Source organism: Syngnathus scovelli, chromosome 8, assembly GCF_024217435.2.
Source record: "Syngnathus scovelli strain Florida chromosome 8, RoL_Ssco_1.2, whole genome shotgun sequence".
Lineage (NCBI taxonomy): Eukaryota > Metazoa > Chordata > Actinopteri > Syngnathiformes > Syngnathidae > Syngnathus > Syngnathus scovelli.
The window spans coordinates 14,771,600-14,797,144 of NC_090854.1; the positions used below are offsets into that span (position 1 = coordinate 14,771,600).

General features: G+C 41.6%; 1 protein-coding gene across 2 annotated transcripts; it reads left to right on the plus strand.

The window, feature by feature from the left end:
- The first annotated feature begins 15,521 nt into the window (after positions 1-15,521).
- shox (shox homeobox) lies at positions 15,522-24,147 on the plus strand. Of its 2 annotated transcripts, none has more exons than XM_049727732.2 (6): positions 15,522-16,006; positions 17,021-17,232; positions 19,258-19,315; positions 19,435-19,544; positions 23,401-23,613; positions 23,986-24,147. In XM_049727732.2, exons 1-6 carry the CDS (start codon positions 15,763-15,765, stop codon positions 24,073-24,075), a joined length of 927 nt encoding a protein of 308 aa, XP_049583689.1. In that variant the 5' UTR covers positions 15,522-15,762; the 3' UTR covers positions 24,076-24,147. The 2 variants fall into 2 exon arrangements, with proteins under 2 accessions (XP_049583689.1, XP_049583690.1); XM_049727733.2 differs by having other exon boundaries at positions 15,523-16,006; positions 19,456-19,544.
- Positions 24,148-25,545: the final 1,398 nt, after the last annotated feature.

Here is a 25,545-nt window from a genome sequence, read left to right on the forward strand (position 1 = left end):
TTCTACACCAATATGATAATTTGCTTCCCTGTTCTGTGTGTGTGTTTTACGCATACACACGCTGAGGTTGCGGTAATGATTGGTACATGTCAAAACATAACGAGAGGAAGAAGTAGGCAAGCATGGCGACATCATGATCGCCGCAACCATGCTACTCCAGCCACGCACTGTATTGATTTGTCGCACAACGAGTGTTGATTTGTCGCACGGTGTGTTGATTTGTCGCACAAGGTGTCGGAACAAAACATTGCAACAAAGGTTCCCTAGCCCATGTGTGTGTGTGTGTGGAAAGCGGATGTACTCATTATTGGCCATAATGAAGGGACCCCCGTTTTGCACCGTGCATCTACTCAGCACCACTGACGACCTGCACGCATAGCATATGCACGCACACACAGACACACACGCACACGCAAACACGCACACACACACAGGCCAGGCTGTCAAGTCCAAAAATAATTAGGCTTCAAAATGAATTTCCATGTTTTTTCCTCCTTCCTGCGCGCCTTGTTGGTTTTATTCATGTGCTGGAACTCAGGAGACTGACTAATGCACTTAACATGCTCTCATCATGAATTTTCATGACGCCATTACAAGAGCGGGCATGCACACACACGCATGCATACACACACATACACACACACAGTATGGTGTGCCAACTGTGTGCTATATGCACAGTATGTATCTTTTTAATGGTGTTGTTACAACATACGGTAAATAGAGTTAAAATGCGTTTTGCTTTATCTTCAAGTTGTTTCCACGCTCTGAGCTTTTTTACAACATATGAATATTCCGTACAGAGGTGACATCGTGCCTTGTTATAATGGGCAATTTGACCATTCAGAGTACAGGCCACACTGAATAACCATAACAGCTGTATGGTATGTATGCTTGAAATGGATAAAAAAAAAAAAAAGGAGCAACATTAAATTGAATGTGAAGATTTCACAAACAAAGGGGGAGAACATGTAAACTCCACACCTTGAGATAAGAATATAAATATTACAGGTTGAACACATCTGTTGAACACAGGTTGAATCTGTTTTGCAATGGTAGATTTAGAGTTGGCTATCATCTTATTTCCTCGTGTCTTGGAATAATTGAGGGTTTAAAATTAGAAATCTGGCTGCATACGATTGCTAATGTAACCCTACTGATTTCTATTGATGGATAGATTGAGGCCCCCCTTGTGGCTTTTAATGCACGAGTCATCTGCTGCGGTGAATGGAGATATGAATGAAATCAATGAACTAGTTGAGATAAATGGTGCAGCCCTTCCCCCCTTTGAATGTCAGTTAGCCCGACTTAAATAACATTTTGATGTTCTGCAGGTTGCAAGCTGGAATGAAGAGGCGCTTGATTTATGCATCAGCAGAGCTGGCTCAACTACTCAATTGAGGATGTTTTTATTAATGTTTTATGAGGCCACACGTGTATCATCACTCAACATAGAGTCACTCAAACGACATAATGTCTCTTGCCGCTGTGCGCAACACGTTCGCTGTCTTCACGCTTTGTTACCTCAAAGGCCAGCACCTTGTATGTGCGGTAAATGGCTTTTCTACTGCTTATCTGCTCATGCTCAATTACCCGCCGTCCCCCGAGGCCTGGCAAGGTAAACACACATCAGCTGGGTCTGATTTATTCCACCAACACACTGCTACCTCCCTCTTTTTTTATTACGTAGATGCATGTACATAAGCACACATGCATGCACACACTACATATAATTTTTACCCTGTTCTATGGTCCACCTGTCACCATGATACAACTCAACTTTAGAGCACTTTGAAGTATAAAAATAAATTAACCCTTCTAATAAAGCTATGTATCCATTTCTGTCGTGCCGATCATAATTATGATCACAGGATTGCAACGTAAAGTTATATTAAAACAGAGGTACTTCCCAGTATGAGGTAAGTCAACCTTTTCTTTAAACTGTCATAAAAATGTAAAAATAAGATAAGCACTGTTACAATTTAAATTTAGTAACCATAATAATATGCCTTTCTTTATCACACGTGCTTAAAAGAGAATTCAAATTTAACTTCGATTGACAAATGTTAACTGAGCGCTTCTTGTCATATATGGCCTTGCATGACTTTGAAATTCATGTAAATCATTATCAAAAAGCATCATTTTTTTTTAAAAATAAATCAAATGATTACTTGCATGTTATTTTTTTAGAACAGATCCACGTGATACTCATGTGGTCCTTGGGATCCGCACCAGGTTGGTGACCCCCTGATCTAAGTGTGTAAGTTTTTGGTTTGTCAACTACAAATTTGAAACATGCTGACCGAGTTTTGTACTTGATCTCTCGAGAGTCGTGAATAAAACTAGGAGGCCTGTTCCACATCAACCACAGTTCCACCATCGCTCAAAATTAGCAATTATGAGTGTGGCTCGACAAGCCATTCAGCAGGTGGATGTAAACCAACTTCATTTTCCATCGATTGACCATTTTCTGAGATTCAAACTTCCTGTTTCGTTTATATCATTTTTCCTTTTATAGACTGCTTACCCAGTACTGCATGTCATCAAACTGTGTTTCCCCCTTGGTGACAATATGTCGTGCCTTTGTTATCATGCCAAGACCCTCGACCGCCTTAAGCTTTCATATTCTACTGCCCTACTTCCTTCCTTCCTTTCTCTACATCTGCTTTCTACCTGCAAAAACATCTCTACATTTTACTTTGAAACAACCTGACTGTTGTATCAGTGATCATGTGTTTTGCATTCGCTCATCAGCAGTCATCCGAGCCGGCCTCTCGTCGTTCCCTCTGAGATCGCCCGCTCTCCCATCCCGCATCCTCTTCCGTCATTATCTTTCGTTTTAAAATAAAAGATGGTTCGACTCAAAGCCGACCGCAATTTTCATGCAAGAACTTCAAAACGAGGGCTCAGCTCAGCACAATGAGCATCAAAGTTTCGATATCAAATTAAAAGGAGAGAGGCTTTCATTGTTTTTATAGTTAATTACTGTAATTACAAAATCTGAACTTTTGGAGATGTTATAATGCTAAGAATAAAATCATAATATTATAATATACTCTATATTCTTTACATCAGGAGTCACCCTCATAGTGCCTGGGGGAAGCAGGTAGCACCCAAAGACCCCATGAGTATCCCGCGGGCCAGTTTGAAAAATAGCTCACCAGTGATAAGACATTGTGATTTCCTAGGAACATTGCAGAAGTGAGCATGCAGAGATTTACATGAATGTAAAGTTTTGCATATTGATATTTATCTGTTTTCTACTTTTTCAAATCATTGATTGGTGTTGAGGAATCATTAACATAGTGTCTTCACAAAGAAAGCGAGACAGAATTTAATTTAATTTTAAACCCCAATTGAAGTCTAAGGTTATAAAACTAAGATTAGTTATACAAAAGATGATTTATGCCCTTATTAGCTCTTCTGCTAAACATAGTTTATATTGGAATAGCCACAACTATGAGCTTCTCAGTAGTTCAACAGGTCAAGTTAGAAAATAGAGAGGAAGATGTGAGTGACAAGGCCAGAGCCCTCTATTAAGTGCACGAGAGCGTGCGTTTGTGTATGTGTGTTGATCTCACTGCACGGGGTGACTTTGTGTGTTTGAACGCTCTATCTCGTACGTCACATCAAAACACCTCATTATCTCCTTCTCCCATCTGTTTTTATCTTACCTCTCTACCATCAATAAGCTCTTCTCGTGTCACAACATACATGTTTGGAGCATTTGCCTACCTGCCTTAAGTATGAAATGAAATAAAGTAAATCTTTGAGCTGCCTATTTTTGATGGACTGGGAACAGCGGGGACTTATTTATATAGCAACTTTCCCAGACCATGGTATGACCAGCTATGCTGGGCAAAGAGCCTGAGCCAATTTCAAGCGACAGCCATGCAGAAGTGCAATTTACAAAAAAGACCATTTGTGCAACAGTCTGTCATTTCAATGTCAATAGGTAAGCAAAGCTGCTTTGAATTCTCCCATGAGCCACATCCACACTGCGTACAGCATAATTTGCTCTTAAAAATGTTTTTATCGCCTTGATGGGCTGAAGTCACTCAAGTCGTGAAGCCAATCTCCACCTCCCATCGACAACTTAACAAATTTTATCTGCTCATTGGCCCCACCCTCAGCACACAGCTGTGAGACGATCTCACAAAAAACATGATTTAGGTATTCATCGGAAGGCAATGATCACAGCTCCTACTTCTTTTTCGATTCCTGACACACACAGGAAATAAGCGCCCTCCCACACTTACAAGAACTTGGCCACACATAGGAAAAGCACGATGGGCTTGTCCTCTTTTGTTTTAAGCCCGAGCGCCATCATGGCCTCTGTCAGATCGTTCATGTCATGTGACAGATGGCACCTCCATAACACATGACATCACACAGCAAAGAGCAGCCATCAGATGAAAGTGGTGGAGGCTGAGATGGACACCATCCTCTTTTCCCACTGACATTTTTTGGGGGATGGTGTCTTTATATCATCGCTGACATGTGGCACACCAGCAACGTTTTACAGAAATGTGTGTGTATGGCTAACATGAGTGTGTGATGTCTGCTATGTTTTATTTGTAGTAGAGAGAGGCGACTGTTATTTACGCAGCATTCACCTCTTAGAATCTTACAGATGGTCGAATTTTCCAAACAAAACTACGTGGTGAGTTCACATATCTGAAAAATATCAGAACTTTACAAACAAAACTAAAGTCAATTTCTTACAGATTGTGAAAAGTGGAGCATCGCTTGCCTTGCTGACACTCATCTGCCTACAGTACACGATCGAGGTCGCGTGGTATTCGACGTGTGAATTGACTTCCAGATGGGTCGCCAGATGTGTCGCTGCCAGACATTTTTGACAGGCGGGCGCATCCTACCTGCCTGCAGAAGTGCTTGACGCTGGAAAAGTCCAAACAAGCCCCGAAGGCTGTAAACTGCTAAAAGATTGGAGTTTAGGGACCGAGAGGGAGGTGCTGAACTAATAACGTCCTGTTGAGCGGCTAATCATGTAAAACAAGATCATTTGAGCCAGGGCGAGTGTTAATCAATAAAGACGTATTTTATGGAACGATTCCCTGCACACGGAAACGAGGTGGAGAGATTTTGATTATAATCACAGATTTGAACCGCCTGTGCCTTTGCATAACCTGCTCATTACAGCCTACAGTGTGTGTGTGTGTGTGTGTGTGTGAGTGAGCCAAGAACAGCCGACACAAGTGTCCCATTTAGAATCTAAAAACACAAAAACCTGTTAGTTCAATTGACTTCCATCACATCAAGCTGTCAATGATCTCAGCTCTCTACTCTTTTCCTCTCCCGGGCGAGCCGCCATGCTGATAATGAACATTTGGGAGCGAAAGAGAGAAAGGGGAGCCAAATGAGAAGCCGAGGCATTTAGCCGGGCGGCGTTCCTGGTGGAGGTGAGACAGCCGGCAGCGTTTATGGAAATGGACGTAGCTGAGGAAGGTGCAACCCCCCACCCCCCAAAAAAAAAAAACTCAGCACAACTTGTCTGGAAAGTCTCATTTCGACTTGCGTTGTTGTTTTTCTTCCATTATTTGTTGATCATTAGATTTGTCAGTCCCGCAGTCCCGCTCGCAGGCATCCCCGGCCCAACGCTGCCTCCTGATTAGCGGATGAGAGGTGTTTATGATTGACTCACTGTACATATCCATCAGACTAACTCCCCATGAATAAGCAATGCCGCTCTCCTCAATTCCATCAGAACTGCTGTCATTTTTTCGCAATAAACCCCATAAAGCGTCACTTTAAATAGTTCCCTCGCCCTGGAAGTGTGCTTTTTTTGATAGCAGTCGTCACAATCACTTTCACCTATGTGTAAAGATCTTTTCACAGTTGTTTACTGCTGTCAGCCGCTGAATAAAAGCCAAGGTAAACGAAGGTAATGGACCACGTACTTCTGCATATAAACCCGCTTTGAGCTTTTTTTTAATGCCGTTCATTCTCAATTTCCATTAGTAATCCCTTTTAGCGCTGCTAACGGCTGCTAACAGTTTACGCCGCCGGTGGGTCGGCGGATGGCGGAGGCCGTAAATGAGCGTGACAGCCTGCTTGCACACCCGTTTAGGCGATTTTAAAACGCTTGCATTCTTCTTAAAGTGCACCGCCCCAGCTTCAGTCAAATAAATTAGGATTGTTAATGCAAAGAAAAAAAAAAGAAAATGGTCGGGATTACTGCTGACGCCTTTGCCAGCTACAACACTCACGCATCACTTATTTAAGGCTCGGAAATAACGTTTGGATGCTTTTAGCGGCTGAAGCCGAACCCGCAGGCATGTTTAAAAAGGCCTGCAATTGGGTTGTGTACCTCTGAGAATCAGCACCTCTTTTGCACCTTCTTTTGGTCTTTTGCAATATTTATTTTGGCTTCCAGGATAGAAAGTACTTGGTGAGGAACACAGCCAAATGGACCTGGACAAGGAATCGGAATGGTAACTCAACTCAATTGCGTGTTGATAAAAAGGGCATTTTCTTCAATATAAGCCGATTAGGGTCATTAGGACGATAGGTTTAAAATTTTAAAATACTTCCATGAGAAACGGCAAAAAATGCACCACATTGAACGTGTCAGCCGAAATGAGAAACAATCGTGCATCATTCCTTCTTTTGATTTGATTGAATCGCTAAAGGAAAAAATGCTCATAACAATATTTTATGTTTTTAAATTGAACACAAATGTGAAAAATAGTTAATGCAGCACATTAAAAATTAGAATTTTTAATTTCAACACATAAAATATTTTTTTCCCAATGAAAATAAGTTAAATCTTATTTTGTGTTCAATTTAAAAACAATTAAAATAAGCCACGTTTTAATTAATCACACTTTCAGTTGCCATTGACACTAGGAAGAATAAATTATACAGATTAGAAACACTGATAAACAACAACAGAGAAGAATGACGGCCTATTAGACATATTTTAGAAGAAAATGGAGTTCTGCAGCAAAGTGGAGACTGTGGAGTCTAATAGAGCAAAACGGAGGGATGCTGTCATAATCTTGAGCCACAAAAGACAATCATCCTAGAAAAGCATCCAGAACTAGGACATCTGGAGGCGAAACCCAAGTGGACCCGTGCCAGTGACCCCCCCCTGACAAGTGTTATGTTAACGTAATTTGTGAATTCTGTGACCCCGTTTGAGGGAAAATCTGCCACCGACACCTGCCTGCCACCACAGCGCCTTCATTAAATAAAGCAAGTGGGCCCCTAACAGCATTTGGTAGAAGGCACCATCCATTCTCATTCATTTAAATCATCGCGATGAGACATGACACCGAGGGGCGCGCGACCCGCTTTTTTGCGCCGCCGCCATGTCGACTCCGGCCTTTTTGTTTGCACACGCAAGTGAGTGTGTGTGTGTGTGTAAAGTGTATTTTTATTCCATCTCACAAAAGATGGCGACTGATGTATTTTTCAGGCACCAAAGAGCCTCTTGCGGCCTTTTTGACGTGTCATGCAAATTTCATCAAGTGTGACGGTGGCGGTGGAAAGCTTATAAAATAAAATGTCTGTTTGCCTTTTTAAGTGTGAGGGGCTGTCTTTGCGCCTGTCCTCTTCACTTTCCCCTGCCGTCTCTATGCATCAAGGGCGGTCAAGGAGCGTCTCACCGCGGGGTCCGGCGTCTGAGAACCGAGCCCTACATGCTGCACCACCGGAGTGAATAATGGAGGCATGGCGCAGCGGTTCTGGCAGCTCTTCACCCTTGTCTGAGCGCTCTTGTAATGATTCAATTGGCCCAGAGAGCATATGCTCTCCTCGGCATCATAAACCTCAATTAGACTTCTTCTAATGCGATTTGAGGGCGCTGCAAGCACATGTGTGCACATGCTCAAGTGAAGTCACTGCTCTCTTGACTTCAATCCATCAGCTGTCGAAGAGTTGAGTTAAATTCTTCATTTTTTTGGCACAGTAAAATAAATAAAATTCTAATGTATTATCTTCATAGGTTTAACTAGCTGACAGATCTTTTTACTATGCCTTGTACTGTATGAATAGTCCTAAACAAATTAATTAGACCACCAGTCATAATGTGACCATCCAACATTGTAATGCGAACTCTATCATAGTCAGGGAGCTTGCTTTTAAACAAGAATGAAGAATTTAAAGGACCACCAGACACACACTCCAGTCCAGCAATTTTACAAACCTCTGTTTCAAATCCCTTCTTTTTAATTTTCTGCTCCATACGTCTGGAATACTCTAAAACAGGGATTGTCAACCAGTGGTTCGCGACCCTCTAGTGGTCCGTGGTGGTATTGCAGGTAATCCGAGAAATTGGAAATGGAAAATAATGGTACTATTTTTAAAAATAAAATTGAATTATTATTTAGACTTGATTAATTTTCAAGTTAATGTTTCCTGGGGGTGTTTTCACCAAGTGTAGCAAATTTGCTCAGGTTCCCAGCAATGATCGGGTAGGTGTAGGGGACACCCTGAACCGACTGCCAGCCAATCGCAGGGCACACAGACACGAACAACCATCCGCACTAGCATTCACACCTACGGGCAATTTGGAGTGCTCAATCAGCCTACCATGCATGCTTTTGGGAAGTAGGAGGAAACCGGAGTGCCTGGAGAAACCCACGGAGGCACGGGGAGAACATGCAAACTCCACACAGGGAGGGCCAAGGGTAGAATCGAACCCACACCCTCTATACTGTCAGGCGGACATGATAACCAATGCCCATAGCACAAGTCAGATTCTGTCATAGACACAAGACAAGAATCATTTCATTGCGTCAAGCAACAAATAAGTATTAAGATTGTTATGAAGTACTTTTGCCCATATCGACACATATTTTGGCTGACCCCAACACAGTGACTGTTTAAAATAAAACCGAAAGCTATAACTATCCGTCGGTAGCGAAGTGTCACAGTGGCCCACTTTATTGTGGCACTTAAAGTAAGAGTCACCAGTTCAGCAGTCGTCAGCTGCTGCGTCGCCGCCCCTCCCGGCGCTTTGTTGACTGCTAAATATTGATGGACATCTGGAGCGCCGTTTGCAGCCGCCGTCAAACTCAAAAGGCCCGGCCCTCTTTTTTGCACCTGGGACGAAGTGTTTGGCAGGCCTGCACATCGGGAGCCTTGGCCGCACCACCTGTGCAACTTTGCCAGCTCGCTTGGCTACTGTCTCAAAGTGTGCATTTTTCCGGCCGAAAAGAAGAAATCCGATTGGATGGCAGCTGTCTTGACAAACACTTCGCGTTATCCAAGCGATTGTTCTGGCAACAATTGAATTTGGTTCTTTTGTTCTATTTGTAAAACTTGGTCCTTGGCTGAGGCGAGCGTATTGTGTTTGTTTGCCATGTCGGCACCACAATCAGGAGGAAAAGACCCCACGTTTGGAACGGGGGTAGGCGGAAAACGTCAGAACCCATCAGCGGGATTGACAGTTCCGAGCAATTTTCTTTTCATCATATGACAGTTATCCTGGGTCAGATTGGAAACACGTGTTGTGTGAGAAGGAGCCTCAATCTTATTAGAGGACAACAATGATGTTTATGTCAAGCTTTTTGTCCATTTTGTTAATATTCATGCCCACAAGGGATACTCTCTAACAATCGTTTCTCCCTCCTAAAAAATAAAATTCCTCTTAACATAAACATTCATAACCACACAGAATTCTTTACTTAGTGGCTATTTTTTAACAGGAGGAAAATTGCCCCAAAAATGGTTTAGATGATTTTTGTCATTTTGACAAAAGAGTCTACAAAGCGGAAACAGAAAAGATTAAAAGTTATCTTCACAAAAACACAAACATTGAATGTATTTACCCCCATTCAAGACCAAATTGTCTTCGATGTTGATAAAAACTCGTATGTTGATACTATCTTGGAAAAAAATGCTTTGCTGTTTCAACAAAACGCGTACTATATAGCATCTTAAGACTAAATAACGAAACAGGAAAAACATAAATTGAACATACATTGTTTAAACAGGATACGACAATGTCACACGCCATTTGTGATATTGCGTGCAGTGTCTACTCTGTTTACAATAGCACAAAAATGGCACGGACAAGACAAAAAAAGACCGTGTTCTCTTTCCGCCTGCATCAAAGCCAGACAAAAAAATACAGTGACAACGAGCTTCGCCATTTGAGATGATGGGGTCTTTAAAAACAAGCCCAGCCCGGCCGCGGCGCTCTAATCGCTACCAAATGAAGTCGTGGAGAAGACGCGGTGTTGGGCCGACAAGGTGCGGAGGGTGCTCGCTTGTTTGTGCTCTGTGTGGCAATTAAAAATAATTGGCAAGCAGGTTTTTCCTTGCGAATCTTCCAAGAGTGCCAGTGATGATCTAATGACGCTTCATTAGGCATGCTGAAAGCTTCCAGCGCCATATGACACACGCAATTAGCCGCCATCACAGGCATTAGAAAAAAAAAAATCATTAAAAAAAAAAAGCCCAGGCCAAGATGAGCTCTTCACTTAATGACCAATTCATTTGCTAATTGATTTCTTATTAGCGGCAGGCAGAGACGACTGTTTGGCCAACTGCTGCTGCTAATTAATGGCATTTATACCATTAGTCAATCGTTTAATTTTCTCGGGAAAAACAACTTTGGAGGCAAGGAGAATGGCTGCGGGCTTTTTACTGTTAGCTCTTTCACATAAAACAAAATCGACGACTAATACGTGCTGATTACACATGCGCGTCACATGACCGAGTGAGTGGGGGATGAGAGGGCAGATGTAATCAAAAGATCAGAAATGTCACAGCTAATGTGTTAGAATGCTATATTTCATATGACATGTGTCAGTAGTACACGTGTATGTACGGTACCTTCTTTACATCTTCGACAGGGAATCAGATTTTAGCTTGCAGCCGTTGAGGACACTACCATCTTGATAGGCGCTATGCCCCCCCACCCCTTCTCCTACCTCTCTTCATTCTCCACCAATTTAGATCAGTATAAAATCAACGAACCAATGTGCACCATTTCTCAAGTTTTTAAAGATGCTGTACAATGCCTAAAGAAACATGGGAAAAAAAATCCTAAGTGATAAATGTTGGATGGACGAATGAACGGACATACGGATGAATAGACAGACGGATGGGAGTAATAATTTGGTGTTGAATGATGCACATTTGTTTTTTAATCTAAGAATATTGAGTCATCAATGCTTAAACTGTAAGAGCGTAATCAATGAAGAAGATACAAAAGTCTATAAAGATTTGGGCTTCGATAAGGTTGTGTCAGAAACATTTATTTTAGTTTAGCCTTCAATGGACCTAACATACACTATAAAGTCTTCATGTACAGATAATAAAAAAAAAAAAAGACGGTGATACTACATTACATGCATTTAGAGGAAGGCCAAAGTCAAAATATGATTCCAGAATCATCTTTTTATGATGCAAGACTGCAACCCACGTCCCACTGTGCTGCCTTCCAGGAGGCCTTTTTTTTATCGTCACACTGTCCTCTGCTTTTCTTTTTGCATTCCTCACACCCCTCACTTGGTCTTTGTGTTATTCCGTTCATTCAAATGACATAGTCTCAAGCATGCAACATGCGGGAGAGTCTCTTCTATGAACTCTCTCAGTGGACCAGCTAGTAATAGTGCGATTGAGACAGCGTAGCATCACTCCATTAAAAAGCCTCCGCTGGCCGGCACCAGAGGGACTCCCCCCTTATGGCCCGACATACAAAGCAAGACACTTACTGCAAATGGGCCTCATTGCTCTCTGAAGACGTTGTTAACACGTCTGCGGGTTGTCTCCCCCTGCCAGGAGGGAACCCGATCCATCTTGGTGTTGGCCAAATTAATTACAAGCTGTGACCGACTGTTCAAACTAGGGTTTGTTCCACATTCAGGGTCATCGCCACCACTCCCGAGGGGGCGCTGACGCCAACTTGCTGCAAGAAAATGCACACAAGCCAGTCTAAATAATGTATATATACACACACGTGTGTGTGTGTGTCTTGGTTCAGCTGTCTCGACACACCCCTCCCAAAAATGATCAATGTCCTATTATTATTTATCCCCCCCCCTCCCTCCCCGTGTGCCCCACTACCCCAACTCTCTTTCATGTTGCCCTCTGGGAGCCAAACAAAACAGGGATTTCTACTGCAAATCAGGAGCTAAAACACCATGTGATCAGCCATGAATTATTTTCACACTATTGATTTGTAGCAATTGTTGCTTTTCCCCCTGCGGAGCCTTTCACCCTTCACCACAACGCTGTCGACCTTTTCCCTATCAGAGCCCATTTAAGCATTTATTCTCTCTGAGATCCATGCAAAATTTAAGAAGAAAAATATGTATTTATTTTTCAAACATTATGTCATTCAAATATTTTTTTATGAGGTTGTGTTTTACAAATGCATGCTGGACCGGATCAAATGTTCTTTTGTGCCCTGCATGTCCCACGTGCCAGATTCTGCACACCTACTTTAGATCATTTAAAAGATAACGGCCAATTAATGTGGGGATGTAACTTGTTAGGGGAGAGTAGAATGGGGTTGATTTTGAACGCAATGTGGATTACTGTGTTTTCCTTGCAAATCCAGCCCCAATTTAAGAAGGCAATGTCAATTTCATGCTTTCTTTTTTCCCCCCCCTGACATCGCAGTGCCCCGTGGCTACAAAGTATACACAACGATTCGACACGGGCTCGTTCTTAAAACATCCGAGTTGCTTACATTTTTGTCGTTCTTGGTGAAGGAAGCTTTGTTTTAACGGAGGAGGCTTTTGAACACACATACAGCCTTCCATGCTTTCAAAAATAAAGGTATAAATGTTGCACAAGATCCCTACAGACCAGCCTGAGGTCTCGCAACTGTCGTTAATGACAGCGAAAGCTCAAATGTGTCAATAAATATGGAAATATATTGTGAGCTGAAGGTATAGCTCACAATACTGAACAGGTAGGTGAAGTGTACATGAGGAGCATTTGGACACAAATGTGTAAAAATGAAATGTATCAACAACTACAGCTGCAGCTTTAAAGTACCTCCAACAGTTTAATGCTAATGTTGTACACATGCTAATAATCGTCTCTATGCTGTGAGGTCAGCGGTAGCAATACTAATCCACACTATATCACGGTTCATCGTTTCCGCCCAACTACAGTATCTTGCCAATTTTTAAGAGGTCATTTCATTTTTTTTAAATGAGGTTTTACAGTATGCAGAGAAGTTTGGATTATCGTAATATTGCTAATTTATTTTATCTCATCCATAGGTAGTTTTTCCAACTGAACCACAGGCTGGTTTAAACCTTCTCACGGACGATACAAATGCGCATGTGCTATAGGGTGTCCACCCCTGAGTTCCAGTCTCTCTCTCTGTCTTTCTATTTCTCTTGAGCACACTCATTGAAGAGTGCTGACGCTTGGAGAACATTAAGAAGCCGTCACATGCTGGTACAACGAGGGATTCCTCAGCTCTTCTACAGATGAGTAAATGGAGGAGATGACAAGACTAGTCAGCTCATCACTGAGACTAACTGGGTACAGAATTATAGCATATATCTTTTCGCTGAGTGCTTTTACACTACAAAAAGGTTAATAAATGGTAACATTGAGTTTTGCAGTGTCTATGATATTGGCTGCCTCCATTATTCTAACCAATTCTTGATATAATAATTCACTATGAATTTGTAAAATTGATATTATATGAATACAAAAAATCAGACCGTTACATTAATGTAATGTAATGAATAAATGTAGGTGATGAATAAAGTGTGATTTTATGTTCAATTATATGTAAATACCATATCGTTATATTGTGCATTAAGAGGGAGCAATTATAACGAATGAGTAAATAATAATAATAATAATAATAATAATAATAATGATAATAATAATATTATATAGGGCGTGCATCATCAAAGCAACCTGTAATGGGTGAATGAATATTTACATATATAACCTATAAATGTTGGGTTAAAAACAACCCTATTTGGGTTAAACATTGGACGGACCCAGAAAGTTGAGTTGTTTTGCACAAAACAATCTATATATTTTACAAAATAACCCAATTTTTTTTTTTTCAAATTGACCCAACTTCCTGGGTCGGTCACCCAGCATTTTTAAGGGTGTAAGAACAGTTCAGTCAAACCTGCACTGGCAGCAGGCCTTGGTTGATTGAATTAAAGAGTATGGCATTAGAATTTATATGCATGATTTTAAATCTAAAAATATAAATACATTATATTATGAATTAAAACTCATCTTACTTAACACCGTGAACGTTTATTTTAATGATTAGGAAACGTCTTTTTTATTGGGTCTTTGCTTCTGACGTGACGGCGACAAGCTGGCGTGCCTTTGAGAGGGTTTATAAACAGCAGGAGGAAAAAAAAAAGCGCTGTTGTCGTGCATGTGCGCGCGCGCGTGTGTACTGTCTGATAAATGGAGAGACATCCAAGCGCGTCATTAGACAGCAGCGAGGCGCTGTTAAAGGAGAGAGAAGTCGGTGGATGGAGCCTGCGCGCTGCTGGCGGGCCGCCTTTCCCGGGGGATCGCGCGCCTTAGCCGGCCTTTTTTGTGCTCGCGTAGCGACCCTCTGATGGAAGCCCCGTTAAAAAGCCTTGATGCGCTCACTTGTTATGAGGGTAAATTGACGCAACATTATACCCCCCCCCCCACCTCCCTCGCCATCCACCGCACCCATATATATTCAATACACTGCTGATATATATATTGATCTCCATCCCACACTTGCAACCGCAAATTATTATAGCATACAGGCGACATTATATACCCGTAAAACTGCTCGGTTGGACCAAACCAGGTTAATGCGTAAATTTGACCCAACTTTGGGTTGTTTTTGCAAAAACACAACCAATCTGTCTACTTTTTAACCCAGCAGTTTTTAGGATGTATACATTCACCCAAGTTGGGTCAATTTGACTTTGGGTCGTCTTAAAAAAAACATTTTAGTGTAGGAATCTGACATTCAAAATGATAAAATAATAATAATAAATGACTTTCCAAATTATGCAAAAGATAAAAACGCACAAAGAAAAGTAAAACAGAAGGTTAGGTCATAATTAGTTCAGTGAGATGAATAAAATGAATATCTGAATATAAACAGTAGTAACAAAAACGTCAATTAAAAAATAAGGTAACAACGGTAGTACAGTAGCCCAATAATTTAAAAATAAAGAGATGTTTAATAGTCCTACAAAAATAAAACAAAGGGGTAATCCCTCGCTTATTTTTTTTTTTTTTGGGGGGGGGGATAGGGGGTATATAGGTGTAATTATGTTGCATGACTAGACCCACGGTGGGCATATTTAACGATCCCACCCTCCCTTTTTCTTTAATCCATTTAAGCGCTTCCATCAGTTCATCATTGATTAGTGGAGTTAAAAAAGGAAATAAAGAAATAAAAAGCAAGAGAGGGAGAGAGGGGAGGGGTAGCTTGCTGAAAGTTGAATTGTGCGTGGAGTGGAGCTAAGGCCTTTAATTGCACCAGACGCAGAGAAGTGTGCGTGTGTGTGTGTGTGTAAGAAGGAGGGGGGTGGTCTTGAGGTGGTATAAATAGTCGGCTCTCCAAAACACACTCACAACAGCAGGAGTGATCTCACCTCCACTCCTTCCACTCCCACTTTCTCATTCTACTTGACTGCGAGGCAGCACGGAGCTCTCACACCGCGTGGATTTTTATTTTTTTTATTTTTATTTTTATTTTCATTATTTTTACGACTTTATTCGCATTTTTATAAACCCCCGGGAGGAGCAGAGGGATCGGGGTCAGAGGGGGGCTTAAAGAAAAAGGAAGGGAGAGTCATGGAAGAGCTGACAGCGTTCGTGTCTAAGTCGTTCGAGGCGAAGAGCAAAGAGAGCAGCAAAGAGGCCATCACATACCGGGAGGTTCTGGAGACGTCCGGCTTGGCCCGGCCGCGGGAGCTGGGCAGCCCCGCAGAGCACGATTTTAGCGAGGGCGCACACTGCCCGTTGCACGTCTACAAGGAGCATGTAGAGCTGGACAAGGACAAGCTCAAGGACTTCCACGTCACGCGACCCGCCGAAGGTAACCGTCTCGCTCGAGCACCCCTCCAAAAATTATCGGATGCCCAAAAGGGCGCTACCAAACCTCGCAAAAAAGAATCGCTAAATTTGTGATGGCAGACGCGATAATTACACTAAAATTTTTTAAACTCAATTAATAATTACGATATGAATTAATATAATTTCCATATTTGGAAACTGTCATAATTGAGTTAAAACTTTTTTTTATTACTCGAATTTGTTGAGAAAATCCCCTGAAACTGACAAATATTATTCCCATTACATGTTATTGCAATAAAGAGAAAACAGACTCAACATTGCAACCCTATTGCATTGATTTCTACTGTATTTTTTTAAATATTTAAATTGTAAAATAATATTATGTCCAACTACAACTGCACGTTGTATATTTAGGTTTTTTGAAATTACGCATATATAACTAATATGTAATGATTATTGGATGTTATTTGAGATTATTTCAGTTTATTAGTCAATTTATGCACGTATTAAGTGGTCCTCGTTTCAATTAAAAGTTGACATTGACTACACTTGAGCAACATGACGAAACGCACGAACAGTAATTAGTCTCTATTTGAGTTGTACAAAGCTGCAATAAAAATACAAAATACACAAGCGGATACATATTTATACACTCTGTAGCCCAATTGCTGCAGCACAAATGTTTACGAGGATGAAAATTAGCATGATAAATTGTCATTTCAAAAGCCAGTTCCAAAACACAATAAATCATTTCTGATTCAGAATTTTGGATTGCCATTGATGAATGCCCAAAAAGTTATTATACACAATATAGCAGTAAAACCCAATTAATCAAATATTTAAATGCAAATATAATGGGAAAATGGCAATTGTAATTGTGATGAACATTGCGAAAAGTGTGTTTGGCAATATCAGTCATATTTTGTTTCACCCTTTCATCGGCTGCATGGTGGGGGCATGCAATAAAGCGTGTGTGTGTGGAGAGTGTGTAGCACCTTCTTTACGTTGATTGCGCTCGTTTGGGACGTGCATGCAGGCATCTACGAGTGCAGCAAGGACAAGAAGGAGGAGGTGAAGTCGGAGGACGAAGACGCGCAGGGCAAACTGAAGCAGCGCAGAAGTCGCACCAACTTCACGCTGGAGCAACTCAACGAGCTGGAGCGCCTCTTCGACGAGACGCACTACCCCGACGCCTTCATGCGCGAGGAGCTCAGCCAGCGCCTCGGGCTCTCTGAGGCCCGCGTGCAGGTACGTGCATGGGTGAGGAGCATACGTGGGGGGCGGACTGCGGGAGGGCCCACGCTTTCTAGCGAAAAGAAGAGGAAAATTAATTTCAGCCAGGGCCAATATCCGAAAGACAAACCTATTGAGCAATGCCCGGGTTTTCGTTATTATTCTTGTATACAGTACAATTAACGGTCAGTATTATAAAGTGCTTCTAAATTTATTTAAAAAAAAAAAAAAAAGACCGCTAAATATTGTTGGGGGATTTTTTAGTCTTAAAAAGTGCGCACAACGCGAAAGGGCTCTAGACAGAACAATTTTTAAAAATATTTTCATTGTTTGGAATGAAAACGAGACAAAAATAGGTGACGTCATTTGATAAAATATTTTCATATGCAGATTTCGGTGATTCGTCAAAGCAAATCCATCGTTGAGCTTAAAAAAAATTGCTGTTTTGGGTGCACGTACGCACATAAATGGAGCATGACGTATTTCTATAAATGATGGTACGTGTAATACATTCTTATCTTTATTATATTTATTAAAACCCTTGGGTCAGACTCAGCGTACACTATTGTGTATATTTCGTTTTACATACCACACACGCTAAACTTATAAACATGCAGGTAAGCATGGACCAATGGCAAAATGAAAACAGTGTTGCTTATAATATATTTCTCGAGTTTCGCAAAGAGTAAAAAAAAAAAAAAAACAAGTTTGCAGGAATGGGGCGTGAGCACGCATGTCCTACCTGCCACACCACTGTACAGTATTATTCTGCGTATAAATAACTTGCCAAAGACATGCACGATTAAGTGCGCAGTTTTTTTTTTAGGGGCGGGGGGGCTTTTCGTACCCTTAAAAAAACAGACAAAAATAAACAAATGCAATTCTTGTCATGTTCTTCGGTGCACTTTTTGTTGTTTTTGTGTAAGAGCAGCAGCTGTCATTGGATATAATTGAAAGTTATGAAAGGCAGCCACTAATGCACTTAGCGCGAATATGTTGGGCTGTGCTAAATTAAATGTCATTATTCACTGTCTGGAATATACACACTGAAAGGGAAAAAATCAAAGCGGGAATGAGATTATGGCATATCATTGAGTGGTCCTTAATGAAGAAATAACTGTCTGCTGCCTTGTAGCTCGCACTACACCGTGCAACTCCTATTCGACACGGATGGATCACATGCATCATAACAATTATAATCTGAATTGAATTGACCGTTTTCCACTTCACTTCCGACTGTTCCCTTTCCAAAAACGTATCGACCGAACCATTGTTCGATTCTATCATTATCATCTTTTGAGACGGTCGTTATTTCCTCATCGGCGTAATGATCGTCAGTGCGGAGGTCCGAGGGGGCGGGGCTAGTTAAGATTATTCATGAGGACAAATTAGGTTGGTGCTGATTAAATATCGCCTACAGTCACACATAAGAGCAACCAGCAAACTGCAAAAACGCTATTTCACTTCTGAATTTCATTTCCTTTCATTTGAAAATATTGTCAAAACTGCACAGTGAAAGATATTTCTACCAAGAATTATTTTTACTATATTAAAAAACGATGCACAAATGTTTGAATAGAAACAGTTTTATTTCGTTAACCTTACACAATTTGCAACGAGGGCTTGAAACTTTATGATTTCAAATATTCACGTGTATGTGTACACAACATTAGGCAAAAGCATGGGTACTTTTTTTCCTAGCGTGACAAAGTGTGTCTGGCTTTTAATAATGTAATACATTACTTTTAATGATTACATTCAATAAAGTATTTTGGTATATTCATTTTTCTACATCTAGTATTTTTTCCCGTATTTTTTCCACCATAGTGCATATACTAAATTTATAAAAAATATAATGGAATGATGAAAGCTTCATGCATGTTTTGGCGGCTTTCTGAGGTTTTAATAATTGCACGGTGGGGCAGTTCAAATGCTCTTATGGACTGCTTTTTTCTTTCACTGACAAGAAAAAAAAAATTACCATCATGTGGGTCATTTTATTTTTGCTATCTAACAGTGATTTCTTTTCACCAATTGCAGGTTTGGTTCCAAAACAGAAGAGCGAAATGTCGAAAACAAGAAAACCAGATGCACAAAGGTAAAGGTGGCTTTTTCAATACGCTTTTTTAAATGATGCTTTTTGTTTGATCAATTCAAAAATATTCCAAAAAAGTGCCTCCCATCTCACATAACAACAACTGTCTGGCTGTCTGACAGACATCTTTCCCTTCTCTCCAGGGGTCATCTTGGGCAGCGGCAGCCACCTGGACGCCTGCAGGGTGGCGCCCTACGTCAACATGGGGGCCCTTCGGATGCCCTTCCAACAGGTAGGCACATACAACCCGCTAGTAAGGGTCTTTTTGGGGTGCAAGGGGGATGCTAGTATAATTCCCACCTAAAGATACAAGAATTAGGCGTGTGTAGGTCTTGGAATTAAAAGGTTCAAGTCCCATAACCTCTGTAGTGCTTAAGATTGAGTAAATTAAGGTGGAGCGCACATAAAATGTGGGGGTAGTCATCCAATCAAATCAACACTACAGACACCACCCTCAAGTTCAATTAACTTAGCCTGGAACTAAATGTAATTGTCCCCACCGTCCAAACATACCATTGTCCTCCAAAACAGTTCCGTATAGCAGAGGTAGGAAACCCGCAGTGCGCAGGGTATCAGCGTACTGACAAAAGCGAAGAAGTTTGATGGCGACCATAAAATAGGGAATCAAATGTACTTTCTCCGGCCAAAATTGTAGTTTAGGTATGGCGCCGCTTGAGTAACATGAAAAAATAAAAACACAGGACAAACGTTTGACAGCACAAATGAAAAATGAGAACACTTGCAAGCACCTACCGAGGCCACAACTCACGTCTCCATGCTGAGAGACTAATTGTTTATGTTCCTGACGTCAGTTACTAGGCCGCGCCACTTCAAGGCACAGCTCACGAATACTGTTCCAATGTATAGTAATCACACTTTATAAAGTCAATTATTTTTTTAAATTCTCTATTATGCCTTGGTCAAACAAATTAAATTCAGCAGCGCAACTCAACATACGAAGCCAAGATAACACTATTAATAAAACGGAGTTTGCACAAAAGCAGTGATGGCAAAGAGAAAATGGTGATGATAACCGTAGAACAGAAAATGCATTTGACGATTGTAGTGTGGCCACAAAGGTGAAAAGTGATAACTGGATTCCGAACATATTATTGCAAAGGCAGTATGTGCAGGTCCAAAACGTTTTAGGACATAAGAAAATATCAACAATAAAACATAAAAAAAGTAGAGATTGATGTACGTCAAGCAATGGAGGAAGTAAAGTTTAACCCTTTTGTGTGTAACGATTTCACACCCTCATGGACAGCGGACTTCATCCTCCTCCATTTACCGCTCTCCCTCTGTTTCACTTTCTCTCAGCCCTCTCGCCCGCTATGTTGTGACACGCGGCGGTCTAATTAGGCCAATGGGGCGGCAGGCGTGAGCACATGAAAGAGACGATGAAAGCAGGGGAGGGGGTGAAAAGCGAAATGACGCTTATCGAGCTTGAACTGGCAGGAGGAGTGTGAGGCCTGCATGCTGAGAGATGCTCGCCAGACACAGACTAAGCTGGAGTATATAAAACACATGGAGTGGGTTTGCACTTTGCAGGTTTAACACAATCCGCAAGATATCAACTCGATGTCAACATTTTATCCCAATTAATCGGTTACAGGCTAATCGTAACACATAAAGCACACAGGCAATGAAGGTTAAACCTGCAAGACTTAGGGTTCATTTAATGTCGCAAATGTTGGCCTGTTCTCTTCAGAAAAAACACTGTTGGTGAACGTTTGGCGAACATTTGCAACCTTGAACAAACCATGACGTGAATACGCATTTTGCTGCCTTCGCCAGCAATCGCAAATGTTTGCCCCTCAGTGGAACAGGAGCATTAGTGTAGTCGCTCACTTTGGATGTTGATTTACTGTTAAATTCCGTGACCAAGCTCATAATTCAAACTAATCATACCCATTGAAATGAATTGAAATACCATTAATGCGTCCCAGTTGCCAAGAAAAATGGTAAAGAAAAAACACAATATTCTATATAAACATAATAAAAGAGAATGTCAAAAAACAAACTGGTTTTATAAAGCATAGTCAGGCTGAAAGTCTCTCTCTCACCCCCCCATACACACACACACACACACACACACACACACACTGATGTTGACATGAGCCTTTAAGGGGGCGTGGCCTTGTAAGTCAGTTCTGTTGACCATCTCCCACACATTTAGTTGAGCTTTTCTCCATGCTCATTGCAAGTGTTTTCATTGTGTGCTTGGAGTGGCGTGTAAAGGGGAAGGGCAGGGGGGGTGACGGCCGATAGCCATAGCCCTAGGCATCCACCTGAAGCAGCCACAGCACCCTTGCCCCTCCCCTCAATCAAAACAATTTCAATGTGCATTCAAATGCCTTTTTCCGGGTAACAAATCAGACACGTCTACCAGAAAAATCTTTCATCCGCACCCCCACTACATCCCCCTAGTCGGTAAAAAATCCATCCAGCCTAACAGATGGCAAAGATATATCGACAGTAAGTTTCGAAATCTTTTGGCTAAAGGGGGGGAGGGGCATCATAAACATACACTCGCCTCCAGCATTCAGTGGTTGACTGTCTTATTCAATACATTGCTGAAAGCGTATTGGCGGGTAAGGCTCTCCTTTTGTTTTCACTTCACTTGAGCGTATTTGAAGCATGGTCGGAATTCTAATTTTGGTTGGCACCACAAGGCAAAAGAGGGTCCCGTGTCAAAGGTCGACTTTTCCATTTGTTCTGGTTGCCTGAAAAACAGGCAGTTTATTTCGGATTATTATCAACTTATTGTTGATTTTGTAGAATTACTGCTTGACGTCAAAGCTAATTACATACATATGTTTTTACTTTTGGTGGTTATTGTTGTTCATCTTAGTTGTTGTCATGTCATGGATCCACTACATGTAACGTTTCAATTACGGATTGTCACAAGCAGCTCTTTGGTTATCGTCACACTTTTACGCTTTGCACCATAGCTGTAATAAAAGCGATGCATCCATCCATCCATCGTTCGATTAATAAAACAATGACTCAAGATCAATACGCATTTAGTCACTGTTTAATGGAAAGAATCTCATGAAATTTTTGTTTTGACCCAAACCTCGAGGAAAAACACGTTTCTTGTGTTTCGTTTTTTTATCAGACAGTTGGCCCACCTGTTTTTTGTTTAAGTTGTGCCGCCTCCCTGCAACAAAGTGACTTATTGTACTTTTTAATCAATCGTCACCATGTTTGTTTGCCCTTGAGGCGCTAAGCAACTCTAACTGGTAACAGGGTGCAACTTCCATTTTGATTTTCTGCATTTTAAGCGAAAAGAATCATCTTAAAAAAAAAAAGACAGTATTTGCGGTCAAGTTAAAGCTTTTATTTGGGTTGGAAAAGCGATGCACAAAATAGTTTCCCACTTGTTCATATACCGTTTGAGACGCATAAGAAATGGCAGCGTCGTCTTCTTCTGAAGTCAGCACATGCTTCATTTTCACCTCCTTCTTTTAGGAAATAATTGCCCAGAATGTGAAAAGGGATATGCTATACTCCTTATGGCCTCTTCCCCCCCCCCCCATATCCTCCGCTGCTTTTGACTCAGGAATATGTCTGGATAAATATTTATAACTCCAAATATGAGTGCAAAAAAATAGTTTATTTATGCAATTGAATACATAATCAGCAAAACAAGACAGCATACTTCCAAGAGTATAACGGCGGACTGAATTAAGCAAATGTGTTCTGGGCCCAAGAAAGACTTTGATTCTGGACGATGCAATTTCATTTGTGTGTCTATGTGTGCACATGCATATGTGTGTGTGCGCACATGTATATTTGTGATAGCAAGAGAAGTTTGATTGAGTCATTTTGGGAATCACTGACAAAAAAAAAAAAAGCAATAAGAAAGGGGGTAACATTTGACATTATATTTTAATTGCGTCAGCCACACCAAAATGCTAAACTATTTTCTTTATCCCTTTCATTTAATGAATAAGAATAAAAAGAATTCAAAATGGCAACGATTCAGCCCGTGGAGGAAAAGCCTAGACAGCCCTGAGATAGACACCTGCAACCGAGAAGCTATGGTGATGACCTGCAACATATTTTTGATTTTGCTCTCACAGGTTCAAGCGCAACTTCAACTGGACGGCGTCGCCCACTCCCACCCCCACCTGCACCCGCACTTGGCCGCCCATGCGCCCTACCTGATGTTCCCGCCCCCTCCTTTCGGACTACCAATCGCCTCGCTGGCCGACTCGGCCTCAGCGGCGGCGGCGGTGGCAGCGGCCGCCAAAAGCAACAGCAAGAACTCCAGCATCGCCGACCTTCGACTCAAGGCAAGGAAACACGCCGAAGCTCTGGGACTCTGACCCCAGCGGGGCGCCCCTTCCCACCTTTAACCCCCCTCCTCCCGCACCTCTGGCCTGATGGCCCGTAATGGGCTCTCACACACAAGACTGAGCCTGTGAAAGGGCCGTGACACTCGCAGCTAAAACTAAACACAAACACCGAGCGAGAAAAGGGGGGGAGTCGGTGAGTGTGAATGTTTTTTTGGGGTGAGGAACAGTCGGAGGAAGACTTTTTTAACAAAAAGGGAGGAGGGGGAGCGAGAAAATTGTCACAAAAGACCAGCTGCCAAAACAAACCACTTTTCCAGCGAAGCGGTAATGAAATACCAATGAAGTCACCTTTTACTTTTCGCCCAACAGGCAGGACTTCTGCGGGGCCAGTGGCTCAGTCCACTCCAGGCACAGATCACATCCCAGGGACCGTACAAACACATGTGGATGTCTGTCTGAGGGCCCGGCACACACTGAGGACTTTAGTGCCAATTAAAGTGGCAGAGTTAAGGACGGGTGGGTTGGGGGGGGGGGGGGGGGGGGGGGGCATAGGGGTGCATAGGGGGGTACCGGCGAGCAACCGGCGAGCACTGGGGGCACACCTCGACACCCCACTCGTCCTGACCTCCTCTCCGGCTTTAACAAATTTATTTGCAACCACTGTGTCTGTGCATGGAGGCCTTCCTGCAAAGCTCGCCATTACCTTCACACACAAAGGCCCCAGCTTCGCTTCTCTTCCTCTTATGGACTTGTGATATAACAAAAGCAACAACGTTCTTTTTTTTTTTTTTTTTTTTTTTGTTTCTGGACTTCCTCCAGCTCCCTTCTCTGACTTTTGTTTCTTTTTATCTCGGGTGAAGAAGTGAAGATCGCCTTTGCACTTCAGGTCTCGTACGTTGTGGGTGTTTACAAGTGGCACTACAAGCAAGATACTACTTTATTAAATTAAAAAAATAAACACAGGGGTGGGGTTGGGGAATTTGATATGAGTCATATGATCAACACGCAAAAATAAGGATGAGGTTATTAAAGCGTACAGTGCCTGACAAATGTATCCGACCACCACAGGCCCTAAATGTGGAACTGTCATAGGCGATAAAACCAGTATGAAGCTCTTAAACCAAAATATTTCAATGGTAAAATGACATTATTAATGTTATTCATTAATTTTCAAATGTACTGTTTGACAAACCAACTGAAGAAAATGGTAATATGTTTACTTTGTAATGACGATTTCAAATTGTAAACAGAAAATTTCTCATAGTTGAATTTATATTGGATTCATTTATGACTGCTCAAAAAAGTTCACACTGAGAATTGTAAAATGTGAATTCAGCTCAAATTCCTCATTCCACTTTAAACATTGAGAAATGCCATAATGACGCTGAATGGGATCTTTTGGTCAAATAAATTTGTTAAGCACTGTATATTTTCGAATTTTTTTTTGTAATTCTGAAAATATGAAGGCATCAGTAAAACTGAAATGCAATGGTGTGCAGTTTAAGTGCAATACTGTAAATAGCGAAAAAATGTTAAACAGCTAGCAGTTAGTCGATAAAGAGACGCGATGATTTTACGTTGTTTTTTTTCATGCACTGTTGAGAGTTTCAACTTTGTTTGCCGTCTGTTTTGTCAAGACGGCATGTACATTTTGTCTCGCTGGAGAACGACAGGGTGCCATATTTCACGTAAACTCCAGTGTTCAGCTAAAATTTATGACGACACGCGATTTTAAAACTCAGCAGTGATATCTGAACCAAGTGGTTGTTTACGAAACGAGTAGCTTTACTTTGCATGTTGTGTGTGTGACATTCACCGTTAATTTGCCAAGATATTTTGGATTATGACTCTTGTTTTACAAACTGCTGTCAGAGCTGTGTCGGTCCCTTGCAAGGTCTCCATGCCCCGCCCACTTTGTGTTCAACCGTC

Bases quoted from the DNA above. Each gene is read 5' to 3' on its own strand.
- shox (XM_049727732.2), top strand. From the start codon at position 15,763: ATGGAAGAGCTGACAGCGTTCGTGTCTAAGTCGTTCGAGGCGAAGAGC. The intron at 19,316-19,434 runs GTAAAGGTGGCT...GCTGTCTGACAG, and splicing joins AGAAAACCAGATGCACAAAG to ACATCTTTCCCTTCTCTCCA. The intron at 23,614-23,985 runs GCAAGGAAACAC...TTCGCCCAACAG, and splicing joins TCGCCGACCTTCGACTCAAG to GCAGGACTTCTGCGGGGCCA.